Here is a 16,236-nt window from a genome sequence, read left to right as displayed (position 1 = left end):
CTCAGAGCCATTCTGAATAGCCACCCTTGGAGGGCTACTTGGAATACAGTCACTCTGTGTAACTTATTGCAACGTCCGACCACAATTTAACCACACACCACACAGTTCAGAGCAACTAACCTTCTTACTTCATTTTCTGTCCCTACTTTTTCATATTCTGCCAGATCAATATAAACCCTATTTGGGCCCTGTGCATTCAGTTTCTGTTCCTAGAAGCCAAGGAATTGTTCTTCTGTGGTTTCCCTTTGCTTATAAGAGAGAACACACCTATGGCAAATATGGGATGGACCACTACATAGAGGCTATATACTATATCCTTCAGTTCACCCAGACTTGAAAATTCAAACGTGTGAAGAATATGATCTGAAATCAAGTACTGGCAGACCATGCTGAAAGTAATTCAGTTGAAGATACATGCATACGCATACATAGAGGAACAAGAAAAACAAGAAAATTGTTCAATGTGTACGTTAACCACACGTGTTCAGTCTCACTTATACAAGTCAACCCCAGATCCTCAGAGGATTATTTAGATTCATAAAGTTATACCAAAAATGGATTTGCAGAACTGAAGGCAGAACTTAGTAATTATAATATCAGACCATCAGTCCAAGCTATTTCATACTTCGTTGTGGGGACAGGTTTTCTTTCTTTCCTGATATTCACAGTAGCCAAAAGTTAAAAGAGTTGCCAGGGATAATGTCTTTATTATCCAGTTTATCCTGTCCCTCTAAGACAGCCCTTATTCTCACCTAGCTCTGATCATTACCGAGTTAACCAAACTGTTTAATATCTTTAGAAAAATGCATACAAATTTATTTCAGACAATTACATATGACAAATCAGCAAACCATTTCTGCATTTCCAGAATTCTGAATAGCTTCATTTTATCACACTGTGATTATCTGTCCAAATTCTTTTAATAAGTTTTAGGGCTGCAGGAATTCTAGGACCAGTATTCATTTCATGGCTTCAACAGCCATCAGATGGTGGTGATTATTATCTATTCTGTGCTGAACTTGGTTAAAAACTGAGATGATGAATAGGTGCTATAAATCCCTGCGCTTTCCTTGACCATTCCATTCATTCAAAAAAATAATAATCAGTCGAGGAACGATGTATGTTGCTCCCTTACCCCAGCTATCACACATTTGACTTCGCTCTCAGCTGTAGACTGTGGAGAGTGTTTATGCAGAATGGCTTCATGAGAAAGGACATGAAGAGATTCCACTAGTTAAATTGTAAAAGAATGAACGTGATTAAAGACAAAGACGGTTTATCCTAGGGACGATCACGGGCTAGGCAGCTGAGAAGAAATCAGTATGTGAAAAGACAGGGTATGTAGCTAAAGATGAAATATGTATCTAGAAGCAAGGACGGCCTAAGGGAAAAGCAAGATGTGTAGCAAGGTGTAGACAAAGCTGCAAAGAAAAAGTATCTATAAGACTAACCACAAAGGTCAGATGAAGTAATGTCTAATTCACCAATCCTGAGCTTTACTTTTGCAATATGCATGAACTTATTACTGATTGTATAAATAAGATGCTGTAACACCTAATAAACGAGGCTTGTTGACCATGATAGCATGAGACTTGTCTCCCGCGGTTACTTCCAACAAATGGTGACCCTCGACGTGATAAGGAAAAAAGGGCGCCACGGGTGAAGAACTGCGTTGGGTTCGGGTCCGGATTTCACAGCCCGACGGACGACGAAAAGAGCTAAAATTGGAGCTCCGCGTCTCGAGCGACCACGACAGGTGGGCTCGACCGACACGTGCTGCCGAAGCCTGGAGGGCTGCAACGGTACCGACGTGAGTAAAAATGGACAGGCAAGCAGCATATGATTTATTTTCCGCTTTTCTTAGGCGGAGACAGTTTAAGGGGGTAGACTTGGAAAAGGAACTCCCTAAGTTATTAGTGTATGGGTATGCTAAAGGGTTATTTCAGAATCCGCATTTAGTGCATGATCTTGCTGAGTGGCGTAAATTTGGAGATGCAATTTTTCAGGGAATGATAGATGGGGAGAAAATGGCTAAAAAATGCGGGAAGTGGTGGCGTGTTGTTTATAATGATTTGTTGCAATATCAGGCAGAAAAGGAAGCGGTAGAGCAAGCTAGTGCTGTGCAGGGGAGGAATAAGAATTATAATGAATGGTCAGATTGCCCGGGGCCCCCTGCAGTGTCCACCGTAAAGTTGCCGCCGGCCGCCGAGCCTGCATTGCCAGTGGCTGCGGAGCCGAGTGCCCCGTCTCCGTCTCCCTGCACGTCTGTATCAGACGAGCCGCCTGCATCGACCATGGCGCTACAGCCGGCCCCCTCGACCCCCCTTTGCAATGAGCTGCTCCCTGGGGCACACAGTGACCTGGCGGAGGCCGTCGCGCGGGAGCGGGGGGGGGCTTGGGCTGCGCTGGCGCGGGCTTGTTTAGAGGCGGGAGACGGTGAGGGGTTGGAAGCGGTGCGACAGGTGGTGCTGCCGGGGCGGTATTCGCCTAATGCTGCAGGCGGGACACAGGCTGCTATCAGTGCTTTAGATTGGAAGTTGTTGTTACAATTGCGGTCTACGGTCAGTCAGTTTGGAGTAAAAAGTGAGCCAGCGAGACAGATACTGGATTATATCTGGAGTACTCAGGTTTTGTTGCCATCTGATTGTCGGGCTATAGCTAGGTTGATTTTTTCGCAGCACGAACAACTGCTATTTAATGCTTATTGGGAAGAGATGTGCCAACAGAGCGTTGTGATAGTTAGGCAGCCCGGAGATCCCTTGTATAATGTCACCGTTGAAGAACTTTTAGGGGTGGGTCCTTTCATCCGGACGGAGGCCCAGGCTTTATTAGGACCAGTTAAATGTAGGGAGTCAATGCATCTAGTCATGCAGGCTATGGATAAGATCAAGGCACCAGGTGGGTTGTTGTCTTATATGGGAATCCAGCAGGGAAGAAATGAGGATTTTGGAGCGTTTCTAGATAAGGTAGCTGGAGCCATAGAGAAGGCTGGAGTACCAGAGTACATGAGGGAAATAATGCTAAAACATTGTGCACTTCAGAATTGTAATGCTACAGCTCGTGGCATTCTAAGTACTTTGAGGAGTAACTGGACAATAGAGGAGGCGTTAGACAGACTATCGAGCGTGCCCACGGGGGCTCAGGCTTTCATAGTTGAGGCTATTAAAGAGCTAGGGTCAGGATTAAAGGCACAGGCTGAGGCTTCTCAGAATCAAGTGTTAGCAGCCCTTGCACCCCTCCAAGCTGCAGTCGCTACAAGCCCACGCTCGCAGATCAGCTCCCTCATGAAATGTTTTCGTTGTGAAAAAACTGGCCACATCCGTCACGAGTGCCAAGCCGCTGGGATTTGGTGCAGCAAGTGTCAATCCAACGCCCACAACGCTGCTGTATGCTATAGGAAGTCGGGAAACGTGAGAAGCAGCGCACGAAAGAACAGCGGCCGCGCTCCGATACAAGCTGCCGTTCCCAGCCAGCGGCCGCCTGCCCCCCCGCACACGTCTCTCGTCGCGTTGTCGGTCTCTACAGCACCCCCGCCCTCTGCTTCGCCCACGTCGTTCTCTGCACCTCGCCATGCCACCCGTCCCTCGTCCTGCGCGGCTGTGTCTCTGCAGCCCGTGTGTAACGTGGTTAAAGACACGGATGGACTGAAACCAGGGGATCGTTATGACCCAGGTCCAGTAGATCCAGAAAGAGAATCGGACGCATTTTCTCCTGATGATACTTTGAAGGAAGCAGGAATGACAAATTTCCCTACAGCGTACTGTGATGTCTTAGAGCAATGCAGAGAAGAAACAATATTAAGGGGTGATGCTGACACGTTGCAAACCTTTCCTAATCAGGTCCCCCATTTGGAATCCCTGCCTTATGAGGCAGTGAAGGAGCTAAGGGAGTCAATAAGAACATACAGAGTTCAGTCAGCCTTTACATACAATCTTTTGGTTACAAACAGTGACAGTTACGCTATGACCCCTCACGACTGGAAAACTGCGTTAAGAATGATCCTCTCTCCTATGCAATACACCGTGTTTGTGACAGAATATCAGCTACATAATTTGACTGATAGCTCTTTGCCTCAGACTCGGACAAATCCATGTGGCACAGCACCTCTTCAACTGTGTCAGACAAATGTCACTCACATTCCTGAATTTGGCCGTGTAAAAAATGCACATGTAACAATAGATATTCATTCTTCTTACATATTTGCCACAGTACATACAGGTGAATTCAGTCATGACACCCGTAAACACTGGTTATCTGCTTATGCCGCTATGGGAATCCCACATACTACAAAAACAGATAATGGGCCTGCGTATACCTCTAAGGCCACTCAAACTTTCCTCCAAGGGTGTGTTAAACATACTACAGCCATTGCTCATTCTCCCACTGGACAAGCTATCACTGATCACATTTATCAAACATTGAAATCCATTCTTATTATTAAACAAAAAAGGGGGAATATGGGAGACACACTACAAGAAATATTATGCAAGGTTTTGCTTGTTTTACTTGTGCTGAATTTTTTGAAAATATTATGTAAGGTTTTGCTCATTTTGCTTGTGCTGAAGTTTTTGAATCGTGTTCATAGAGATACAGCTTATGTGGATCGTCATTTTGAGGCTTCCCCGGTGCTAAAGGAACAGCCTATGGTTAATGTTTGGAATATGGCCACAGGACTTTGGGACTGTCCTCTACCACTGACAACTTGGGGTCGTGAATATGCTCGTATTTCCACAGGGACTGGCCCTATGTGGGTTCCAGCATGATATCTTCGGTCTCATCTGAAGGCAGAAAATAGCATCCAGCCTTTATAGTAATTGTAATTGTGTGTTTCTTACTTAGTGGTATTGCTTTGTAACTTGCTGTGTTATAGATAATGTTACTAATAGTTTGACGTAGTGTGTGATTTTCTGTTTTACCAATGCAGTCTCAAGATTTGGAGTTTAAGGCATTAGCTAGGATGTTGTGTGCTTCTTCTATTTTAGTAATAGATCAGATGTGTATTAAACAGGATTTGATCTAATCAATGCTAGAATCTACAGGAATAGCTCTTTTAATGTTTTAGTACTGTTTGGTTATGATGTTATTAGCTTATTAGTTAGCTTTTCTTAATTTGCTAAGACAAAACCTGGAAAGGAATCCCAGGTAAAGAGATGACCCTGTATCATAGAACGGATATCTCTTTTACATCCAACTAATTGGGATCTGAAAATATAACCATGCATCATTTTAGACAAAAGTGCACGCTAATAGAACTAAATTTGATAGTTTATTTTGTTTTCCAAGCAGGTGTTCCACTTGGGCTCTATATCACGCACTGGCCATGCGGATGTGGTGTACAACTGGAAGAAATCCTTCAGACCCTGAATGCAGGAGAGAATCTGTGATGGGTGAGAGAGGAAAGGTGCACCTTGAAGCAGGGGACGCCCTGCTGGCACTACCTGTCGCATCCACCACCAACATGGCTTGCTGTTTCTCAAGGGTCAATAAGTATTAATGCCCCTAGTGATACTCTAGTACATTTGTCCTCTAAAATTGGTTCTATTTGACATGCTACTTCATAAAATTGCACAATCATTAATCAATTATTAGCCCAGATAACTCAGTTGGTAGAGCATGGTTATGAGCATCTTAAAAGCATTTATTGCACAAATTTTAGTGGTCATTAAAATCAATATATCAGAGTATACAAAAATTGAAGACTTTTCCTGATCAGTTACAGATTAACACAATGGGACCCTCACGGATTTATTTTTAGGTTGCAGAAACTTAGGTTGCAGTACAAACATGTTTGTTCTTTTTAGTAGGTTTAACAGTAATGTTGTTAAGTTGTATTTGACTTGTCTCTTTTTTCACTTTTAGAGTATTGTCAATCGAGGTCTTGATTGAGTTATAATAGTTATGTTATTAATTTAAGTAGTGTTGTTATTCTATAGGCAGTATCTTGGAATTGTTGTAATACAAGAAGAATTTTATGGAGCAGCAGCCATGGATCGAGATAAGGAGTTCACAGAGCAGCAGCTATGGAGCAGGATAAAACTACTTGAGAACTGATTGAACAAATGAACTGAACTGCTTGTTAAATATGATTAATCGGTCGTTGAACTGAGCCTTTTCATTTTAAAAGAAAACGGGGGAAATGTGGAGAGTGTTTATGCAGAATGGCTTCATGAGAAAGGACATGAAGAGATTCCACTAGTTAAATTGTAAAAGAATGAACGTGATTAAAGACAAAGACGGTTTATCCTAGGGACGATCACGGGCTAGGCAGCTGAGAAGAAATCAGTATGTGAAAAGACAGGGTATGTAGCTAAAGATGAAATATGTATCTAGAAGCAAGGACGGCCTAAGGGAAAAGCAAGATGTGTAGCAAGGTGTAGACAAAGCTGCAAAGAAAAAGTATCTATAAGACTAACCACAAAGGTCAGATGAAGTAATGTCTAATTCACCAATCCTGAGCTTTACTTTTGCAATATGCATGAACTTATTACTGATTGTATAAATAAGATGCTGTAACACCTAATAAACGAGGCTTGTTGACCATGATAGCATGAGACTTGTCTCCCGCGGTTACTTCCAACAGTAGACTTATAACATTTCCTTTTCCTGTCAGCAGCTGAACACCATTCTCATCTCAGTTCCATTCACAGAAGTCAGCACTGTTTGTTAATTCTCATAAAATATGCTCGTATTTTGTGAATTCTGATGTTATTAATCTGCATGAAAATACCCTGAAGGATTTCAGAGAATCAAAATTTGACAAAGAACAAAGGTTTGACAGACATTCAAGTTGAGTTCGATTTTAAATGAAAAACTGCAGACCATCAGACTTAACTGTGACTGCAGCCCCTTGGGATGCTGAATGGGTTTCAGATACAAATCCTATTTATGATCTAATCACTGAGTAAATTGTTGCATGCAAGTAAACTGCATCAGATAAACCTTTCATTTTACAGAGAAATAGACAATGGGGCTTTAAGACAAAGAATCACAAGAAGTAACTTTCTAGTACCAGAGCTATAAGCACTGATCTTGGGCATAAATATTACCTGTAACTTGTACTTTATACTTTTGCATAGAGCACATAAGCACTACAAAATAGTACCAAAAAATTAAAAAAAAATAAAAAATAATTTAAAAAAATCACATGCAAAGAGCTCACGTGGCTTCTCCTGAGGACTGCTAGATCCCAAGATACAGGAAACATTAGATGTGCCTCTAATCTATGTGAGTAACATTAGTATATACCTGCTAAGGGTTTGACCTTACATGAACTGTTCCAATACACAACCAAAATCCTTAAAATCATAAAGATATGCTCTTTTAGTAAATTCAGATAATCTTAGGCTGCACAATTAAATAGGTCCACCTCAGCGGTTTAATAAAAACTTCAAACAGATAATGTCATTATGGCTTTGATGTTGTTTAAGACCTGAACTGCATTTGTATCAGCAATATTAGCTGAAAGACTGCCTACCATAACAAGTGGGAAAAAAAAGTAAGAGAGACCATAATAATACCCCCTTGCCCTCAAATGAAAGTGCTTTCTCATTTAGGTAGGAAATTAGTTTCATAAACCTTAGCTAAATATGACCTTATTCTTCTGAGTGTCTAACATAATAGACAATTATTGTACAGAAACTAATTTTAGATACAGTTCTTTATAATAAAAGCTGTCCCTTATCCACTGCTCATGTGTGTATAGATGTGCTATTATGCATAGCAGTACAAAAAAGGTAAAACAGGGCGCCTTCAGTGCAACAATCTACATTAGAAGAAAAATGGTTTTCTAGATGCTAATGTCCAATGTAATAATGCCATGTTAATTAGCCAAAACATATAGACAGGTCAAAGAACTAGTTTAAGTTGTCTGTTACTAAAAGAGAAGATTTGAATATTTCTATAAGAGGTTCTTGGCTCCTGCAGCTTCCAGTTCCAGCAGGCTATGCAAATAATTTACTGTCTATTATTTCCCAACTGATTGGCAATTACAGTCATATAGGGCACTTTCCCTAGGAAAGTCACATTATGGGAAGATGTATTACTTGTACAGTCATAAGCAGACAGAAATCAGACTTCGGTATTTCCTTTGTAAATTAAAAAGAAAGCCACCAATCCTCTTCCTCTTCCTAGAAGTACATTTTAGGCTTAATTTTTACTCTCAGAATGAGACTAGAGCAGGGATGATATGCTCCTTTAGCCAATGCTCACAGGATCTTTGCTGCCCAGTAGTATCCACTGCTTTCCAAAGAGAGTACAGTGGGACATCATTTGGAGCTTGATAATAAACATCTCCGCTCCAGTTTGAGACAGACTTTACCTGCATGGAAGGGTAAAAGTTTTTGCTTTAGTTTAGAGAGCTTAATGATAGAAGATGCAAAAGCTCAGAACAATCACCAGAAATATTAAGGACTTCCTCCTCTATTCTGCCTGTTTTATTTGCCAAGGTAAAATGTAGATTGCAGCTGCCTGGAAATACTTTTGCCCTCTCATATATGGCAAAGCAAAGGTAGATTAGGCTCAGTGTCTAGCAGATACTTTCTGAATCCTTTCATTCGAAAGTGCTCTCTTTCCTGGAAGCCAACTCATCACACAGTAAAAACAAACAAACAAAAAACACAAAGCAAAAAAACAAACAAACCAACCAACTGCTTTAGTGCTTAGTCCCACTTATTCAGTGCAATGGGCACCATAGAGATGTTTTTACCTACAGCAAAATGAGCAAGCACAGAACTCTAAATTAGAAATGATTATCAACAAAGAAAGATTTAAAATCATATTCCTGTGACAAGCTCTTTGTAAAACACATGCTTCTCCATATAATTCTAAACGTCTTTCACTAGGAGAAACCACTGTTCAATCTAAAGATTTTTTGGCCATATTGTGAAGTATTATGTATATACTTTTAAACTTCTGATCCCTTATTAATAGTAAAATATAAAGCAAAATAACTGAAAACTGAGTTTTCACATAACTCACAAAGAAATTTGTATCAATAGTGAAATACTTGAAGCACTTGAATATTCAGATTATGAAATGCATGTATTAGATGTGGTTAGCCAAATGCAAGACTCGAGTTACAGTTTCAATAGGAATCATTTAATGCCCTTTTCTAAGGGATTTCAGATGAATAACAACCTGTCAGTAATCAGTCTCATGTAGCATAAAGCTTATCTTAATCACACCCAGCAGTATGGTATCTCCAAGTATCACCCATGATGACCCCCAAAGTTGGCTGTATTTATAATGACATTTAATAGATCAAATTAATACAGATTTCCCTTGTTCATTGTGAGCTTGTTAAGGTGAGGAATATTTACTAAATATGTAACAGTACTGACTTACTGCAATCATACTGATGGAATCAGTTTTTGCAAACCAATAGCAAGTTAATTTAAATAAGTAGTTTTCATCCACTATAAGCTAATTCTCAACATTATTTTAATGGTGACTTAGAACTTCCTTAATTGAAAGTTTTATCTTCCAGTACAACAGATAGTCATTAATCATGCATATTATACCAGAGTAGTTGAGCATCACTTATAGCATCAAGCAGTCACTTAAAATGAATGCTCCAACCAGCCCTGGGTAAGGAAATCTCAAAGCACATTAAAAGACCTAAACAGAACTGCTTTCCTCTTCCATTGTGCACTGAAAGGTTTTGATTCACGCCAGCTTAGTGTTGCACAGCAGCTTTCCTGAAGCTTCTCCTGAATCTGACAGGAGAAACACAGTAGCAGAAAACTCTCTAGAAATATTTAGAACACAGAATAGATCTGGTACAAAGGACCAACACCAAAACAACACAGGCATTTTTCAATAAAGCCCTGCAGGATTATCATGATGCACTGGGCAGCTGCACAGTAATTGTTTCAATCATTATAGTATTGTCACACCTTGCTTACAACATGGTGTCAGAGCTCATATAGGCCAAAATCAGGAGCTGCAAGACTCTGATACCTCAGAATTTTCCAACAATATGTACTCCTAGAAAAAGCAGCAAACATGAGATGGGTACAGATGTAACATGTACCTGCCACAAGAGCTTCATAAATCAACATTTTTTTTCACAGCTTTTATAAATACTTCACAGCACAATCACATAAATATATATAGAGAAAGGTAATACCAGATCTAAATTATCTAAAAAGGGTGATGATCACAAAACACTTAAAGAAAGAAAAAATTGCTTACCGTTCACAAACATCAGGGCCCACCAAATACTCCGAGAGGAGAATTCTTCAAGTAAGAAACTGTCTTTTGTGGCAGTCAGACCTTAAATGAGGCTTAGGGAGGGGTAGAACCTGGTTCCAACCCTCTTCTATTCACAAAGGTGAATTGCTTTCACTTATGCTCCCAGGGCAATCATTAGTTCAGGCCAGGACTTAGCAGTTCCCATACCATATATACACACACATAAAAGCTTAAACTATATATATCCGGTAGCCTTCACTAGCTAACAACCTAGATGTATTCTTAGTAAGCCAAGAACTATATTTATGCTTAAACACAAACTCCAATAAGGATTATTTTCTATATATTGAGTAAACCCGTTTGGTTAGGTATTGCAATTTTGACATGCTGACTTCTTTATGAGAAAGAACACTACTCAGAGTAGTCAATTCCATCAACATTTATGAAACTGTGTTGAATAAGTTACACTGTCAGATTTGTTACTTTTTTTTCCCCTCATTAGAAAAAGCTGAAGTTTAAATAACAGTGCACTAAATTTTCTCAGGAAACCTGAGTTCTAAGGAGTGAGGTCAAAACTGCTGACACACTCCAAAACAAAAAGAAACAAAAATTATTTTGAGTCCCATCCAGAGACATTTAGAAACTGATAATGAATGCAGAAATTAAATAAGACTGGCTTCTTCTTCTTCTTCTTCTTCTTCTTCTTCTTCTTCTTCATTTTTATTTTTTTTCTTTTTTTTTTTCTTTTTTTTTTTTTTTAACTCATTAGGTTGTCTCTGGATGATGAATGAATTATTTGCCAGACTGAAACTTGCATTACAACTCACTAGGACAAGGAGTTCACCTTTTTGTTTTGTTTTCAGGACTGTGTAAAGAGGTGTCTTTGTTATTCTTTTTAAGGTGAACAGGGTTTAGCGTGATGAAATTACAAGGGTATCTAAATATAAAGTCTTTTGGGTGGCTTGGCAATGATCTCAATGATAAAGCATGTTAAAAGTGACAAGTACATGAGTAGGACTTTTGGTTTACCTCTAAGATGATGCAGTCATTCATAGCCCAAAAAAACTCCTCTGATGATAATACTATAACTCTGTGTCATATTTAATCTATGCATCACAAAGGCATAAAATACTGAACAAAGACCTTCTTGGGGAACACAAAAAATAATACCCTATTCAAAGGGTAGCCAAGAAGGAATGCAGCCACTGACAGTGAAGAGACAGTGATGGGTTTCCTGTTATCAGTCAGAAAGCTGTTTAGTTGCTATATATTTAAAACTCCGATAAAGTGTAGATCATAGGGGACATCTGAACCTGGATTTTATTACCACCACTGAACAGAATCCAGAATAGAGGTATCAGCCTTACAGAGCTGGCAGGGAGTGCAGCTACTTAGAAAGCACTACTTAATCAAGGCTATTTAATCAGCATATCTAGAAGCATTAGGAAGAAAAACGTAGTTTTTGAAGTACTAAAGTGGCTGAGGTGTCAATTCCCTGTTTTCTCACCAATTTTTTCACTTCCATTTGCAACACCACTAAAAGAGAATTTTTACTGTTTTGAATGTCTACCTATTTAGGCAGGAATGCACCACTATTGCAACATGGCAGCATTGCCCCACTACTGAAAATCTGCTTTGCAAGTAAGTAGGAAAGGCACCTGTAATCTACCTACATGTGCAGAAGTTCCAAAATTTACCTTTCTTTGAGATAAAGTAAATTAGACCAAATACTATTATTTGTTCTTCAATTTCCATCTCAAAAACAAACTGATAATAAACAAAAGTATTCATGAAGTTGAAGGAGTTATATTTCCTGTAATGTTAGTTTTTTTTGGCATAATAATTTTACACTTATCTTTTTCTCTGAAACCCTGCGGAAATGAAATTAACATTTTTAACCGTCTGCTTTAACTTTGCCATAATAAAAGAGTTATGGCTAAGCTTTGGAGCATCAAATTCAAATGTAATATCAGTAAAGCGATTCCTCCGAAATTTGTAAACAATATATTGCCTGGGAGAGCCTGCTGCTGTTAGTAATTTTGGACTGAGTTCTTTATAGCTGCTTATTCTAACATGGCGTTTCCATCCTGTTAAAATGTCATAAGGATAAAGGAGTAAATTTTGACAGCTGTGACAGGATTATCATTGCTAAGGAAATCACATCCTTGGTACTCATATGTTTCAGTACATCTATTCTACTTTGTCTTTGGCCTTGACTGAACTAAAAATTACCTTCTCAGACAAGAACAGAAATATAAGAAAAGACAGAAAACATTATTATTCTTTTAAACAACTTGATGCTTGATGTTGCAGCAATAAAAAACAATCTCGCTGGATTGTTTTTAGTTGCATTGTTCAGATTTGGAGTGAATATGAGGCTTCCTTCTTCAAGGACAAAGCCAATACACATCTGGTCACATTTAGTAACAGGAAGGGTCTTCTTGTATGTATATTAAATAAAAAACAGGAGGAAAGATTCCACTAGCATTAGCCACTCAATCTGTTCTGCTACATGCAGAATGGGTATGAAAAACAGCAAATGATATATGCAACACCCTGAACTTTCAGACCATTGGAATTACTGAATCTATTCAATTTCAAAATCCTCTGTGTGACAAAGTACACAAAACCATATGAACTGCAAAAATCATGCAGTGGACAAGTATAGCTTTATGCACTGGTTCTTCTCTTCAAATAGTAAAATAAATAAATAAATAAATAGATAAATAAAATAGCAAAGAAACAAAGCATGGCTATAACTACTATTACTGTTGGTATTTATGTACTCTTTCTCAGGCTTCTCTCCTGAAGATTATTTGATACTAAGGGCATGTAAGTTCCACTGATTGAAATGCTGATTTATGGGCTCTGAAAATCTTTGCCCAGAAATACAATCTCCCAGTAAGCATCAGTTATTGCAGCAGCAGTAATATGAAGGGATTCCTCCAAGCAACTGGGACAGGGGGGTAAAGAGGGAGTCAAATGCTGTCAAATACTTGAATCAAAGCTACCAAGTGTATTTCTGCATTTGTTTCAATTTGATAAGGCTGCATTTATAAATAGAGGCATGACTATGGTATTTGTCATTGCAAATTTCTATGCTTATACCCAGGCTGAATTGACTAAACAGATTTTTTTACAAGTTTATTTTATTTATTTGTTTCCCTCTGGCTTCCAAAGCTGCCACATACATACAGCTATTCACAAACACTGAAAGTTGTGATTAGTTTCCTCAGATTTTGTCTTCACACAGACCTGTATTACTTCATCTTTTCTTAAATACTATAATTTATACAGTAGCAGTACTAGATACAGCTCATTATACTACCATTGGATCTCATCTGCTTATCTTTATGCCCGTGTGGGAGATTAACAAATGGTATAAGGACCTTCCCATCCAATATCATTGTTGGAATCTGTTTGTAGAGGCAAAAGATACTAGTGTCACTAAAAACTCTGAGTCAGTGCAAAGACAGTGGCTACAATGTTCTCTTTGTCCATCCAGAATAAACACTGAAGCATTTATACCGTGCAGACATACTGCTGCCTAATTGCTCTTTGGCTGTCTTTTACTTATAAATCCTACATTTCATTGCATCATTTACAATCATTTAAATACTAACCTTAACATAATTTTTTATACTCATTATATTCTTCTTACAGGGCTTGAGAAAACTGTCATTCCATCTCAAATGGAATTCCTGTTGGTTTGTTGAGGCACTCAGTACTCTGTTCTCACCTTCACCCTTTACTGCCCCCCTCAAAATACTAAAACAAACTTGATGCTAACATTCTACCATTCCCCAAACATGCCCTAGAGGATGACCTGCCACAACAAAAAGGCCACAGATAACAGGCCACTAGTGAAATAAATGTTCTTCTCAAGTAAAGGCAAGATTTGCCTACACTTTTGTTACAAGAACAGCAGTTTGGTCAGCTAGCTAATGGAAATGTTACTTTTGACAGTCAGAACTCACATGAAAAATGACAAAGGCCTTCAGGTAAGGTTTGCTACAGAGGTTCGTTAACATATGAACTGACCGAGGGTCAAAGCTGCCAAGCTGTTTAGGCACCTAAAGCTAGATGGTGTGGTAAGCATTTGAACTACCTGAGTGCTTTTGTACAAGCCACTCATTTATATGTTCAGTACATGAAATACCTGGTCCTTGAGAGCAACATCATGAATCAAACTGATTGTACAGCACATATAATACATGTTGCTGTATCATGACTTAAATTATCCGTATCCCTTTAACTGCACATGAAGCCCTGCAAATGTTTGCAGCACATCTTTTGCACTTACAGTCTTCACACTTTTGCTGCTTGTGTGAACATCATGCTCAGTTAATTTGCATTTGTGAACTGTAGGATTTTGCATGTGCAACCAGGTGCACTCAACATCAATTATCTTTTACAAGGCTGAGGCCAAATGCCAATGTTCTTAGATTTAAAAATCCCAAACAAACAAGAAAAAAAAAAGCAAGCATGCACTGCTTTCTCCTTTACATTGCACTATAAGGAAGGTGTGGCAAACAGTACATTGTGACCTATCTTAAAAGACTTGAAGAATGAAATGACCCTCACAAATATTACTGGACTTATAGCAAGCCCACAGAATTGCAGGTTGTGTTTAAGACTGCTGATGATTCCTCTTCGATATTTGTTCCCTTTGATTTTTGACATTGTTTGCATCATGTAAAAGTGATATTCACTGAATGGTGAAAATAGTATGTACTACATGAAAAGCCTCAGGCTGTTGTTTGAAAGATTTTTATACCTTTAAACATTGACGATATCCTGCCAACAGTCCTTTAGTTGCTTCAGTGAAATATAAGCAAGAAATATGCAGAGTTTAAAGTCCTTCAGAAAGCCATAATTATATATACATTCATCATCAGTGTGTTTCTTTGGAGATTTTATTAGCCATAAATGCCTATATAATCCTGAAGTTTTCACAACAGAAAAGTTCACAAGATTGCAGCTAAGGTTTTGTCAGCACTTTCATTATTAACTTATTTCTACCATATCTACAAAGCACGTTCTTTGTCTGGAACTTGACACAGAGGCCTCACTCTTTTTTAATGTTGTTGTTAGTACCTTAGGATTTCACTGTCAAAAAAAAGTGGCAAGGCAGTATCATGGAGCTCTCTTTCCCAAGTGATAATAGTTTTGGTTTAAAAACAGGGTTTAATGTACTGCTGTGGCATTTAAGCTCATTTTTCTTGTCCTCTCTTGTTGGCTAATTATTCCTTTGCGGTTAAATGAGTTAATTATGCCTGTATCATAGCTCTTTGTGAGGCAGGAATCTCCTTCTGACGTTGCTGATAATTAAATGAATTGAGATTGATTTTTCATTTGTGAAACAGTTCTATAGCATTTTTCTTTATTTTACATGGTATGAAGTGATAAAAATAATTGTATGTGATATTTTGTTGATCACAGAATGGAGACAGCTTTTCTGCTATGGTGCAAAAGGTTTTGTGAACTGATTTTAGTTACTAAGGGGAGAGGGAAGGGAAGAAGAAGGGGTATTGTACATTTTCTATTCATCCCAGAACAGCTTTAGCAATCTTACAAGAATCATAGAATCCATCAAAAGTTCAGATGACATTTAAGGAAGAGAATTATCTATAAATTTCTTCTGGCTAGTGACTTCATAAGTAAAGTAAATACATCCTGAGACTGAAGGCTCTGGTTGCCTCTGTGGGTGACCCATCTCCTGCACTGCTTACTGTTAGTTTGCTATGCTTGAACACTTCTAAATCTAAAGAAGCCGGTGCAAAGATCTCAATACATTTTGTTTCTCTTTAAGTATTAATGTCCCTTTGCAAGGATAATTTAACTATTTTCAAGCTCATTTTAAATTATTAAATCATTCATTTCTTCTTTTCAAAAACAAATCTGAATAGAGAAACAATGAACATCTATATAAAATCACATAACTAACACATAGTTGATACTTGGCTAGAAGAACCCATGTAGGCTCAGTATTTAAAGACTGAAACGGAAGTCTGAAGAAATTAACCTCTAACACTCTGGCAACTT

At 38.6% G+C, this 16,236-nt stretch overlaps 1 protein-coding gene across 1 annotated transcript; it reads left to right on the top strand.

Annotated features, from left to right (window-relative positions):
* The first annotated feature begins 1,179 nt into the window (after positions 1-1,179).
* On the top strand, positions 1,180-6,551 carry LOC146760570 (uncharacterized). The gene is made up of 2 exons (XM_085551839.1): positions 1,180-4,490; positions 4,539-6,551. Exons 1-2 carry the CDS (start codon positions 1,821-1,823, stop codon positions 4,761-4,763), a joined length of 2,895 nt encoding a protein of 964 aa, XP_085407965.1. The 5' UTR covers positions 1,180-1,820; the 3' UTR covers positions 4,764-6,551.
* The last annotated feature ends 9,685 nt before the right edge of the window (positions 6,552-16,236 follow it).

Source organism: Coturnix japonica, chromosome 6 (assembly GCF_054131305.1).
Source record: "Coturnix japonica strain WE chromosome 6, WE-NBRP24, whole genome shotgun sequence".
Classification (NCBI taxonomy): Eukaryota; Metazoa; Chordata; class Aves; order Galliformes; family Phasianidae; genus Coturnix; species Coturnix japonica.
Note: the sequence above shows the minus strand (reverse complement) of the source record. Positions and strands in the feature narration are given on the sequence as shown.

Excerpts from the sequence above, each read along its gene's own strand:
- LOC146760570 (XM_085551839.1), top strand. The coding sequence starts at position 1,821 with ATGGACAGGCAAGCAGCATATGATTTATTTTCCGCTTTTCTTAGGCGG. Across the intron at positions 4,491-4,538 it reads TACAAGAAATATTATGCAAG|GTTTTGCTCATTTTGCTTGT; the intron begins GTTTTGCTTGTT and ends ATATTATGTAAG.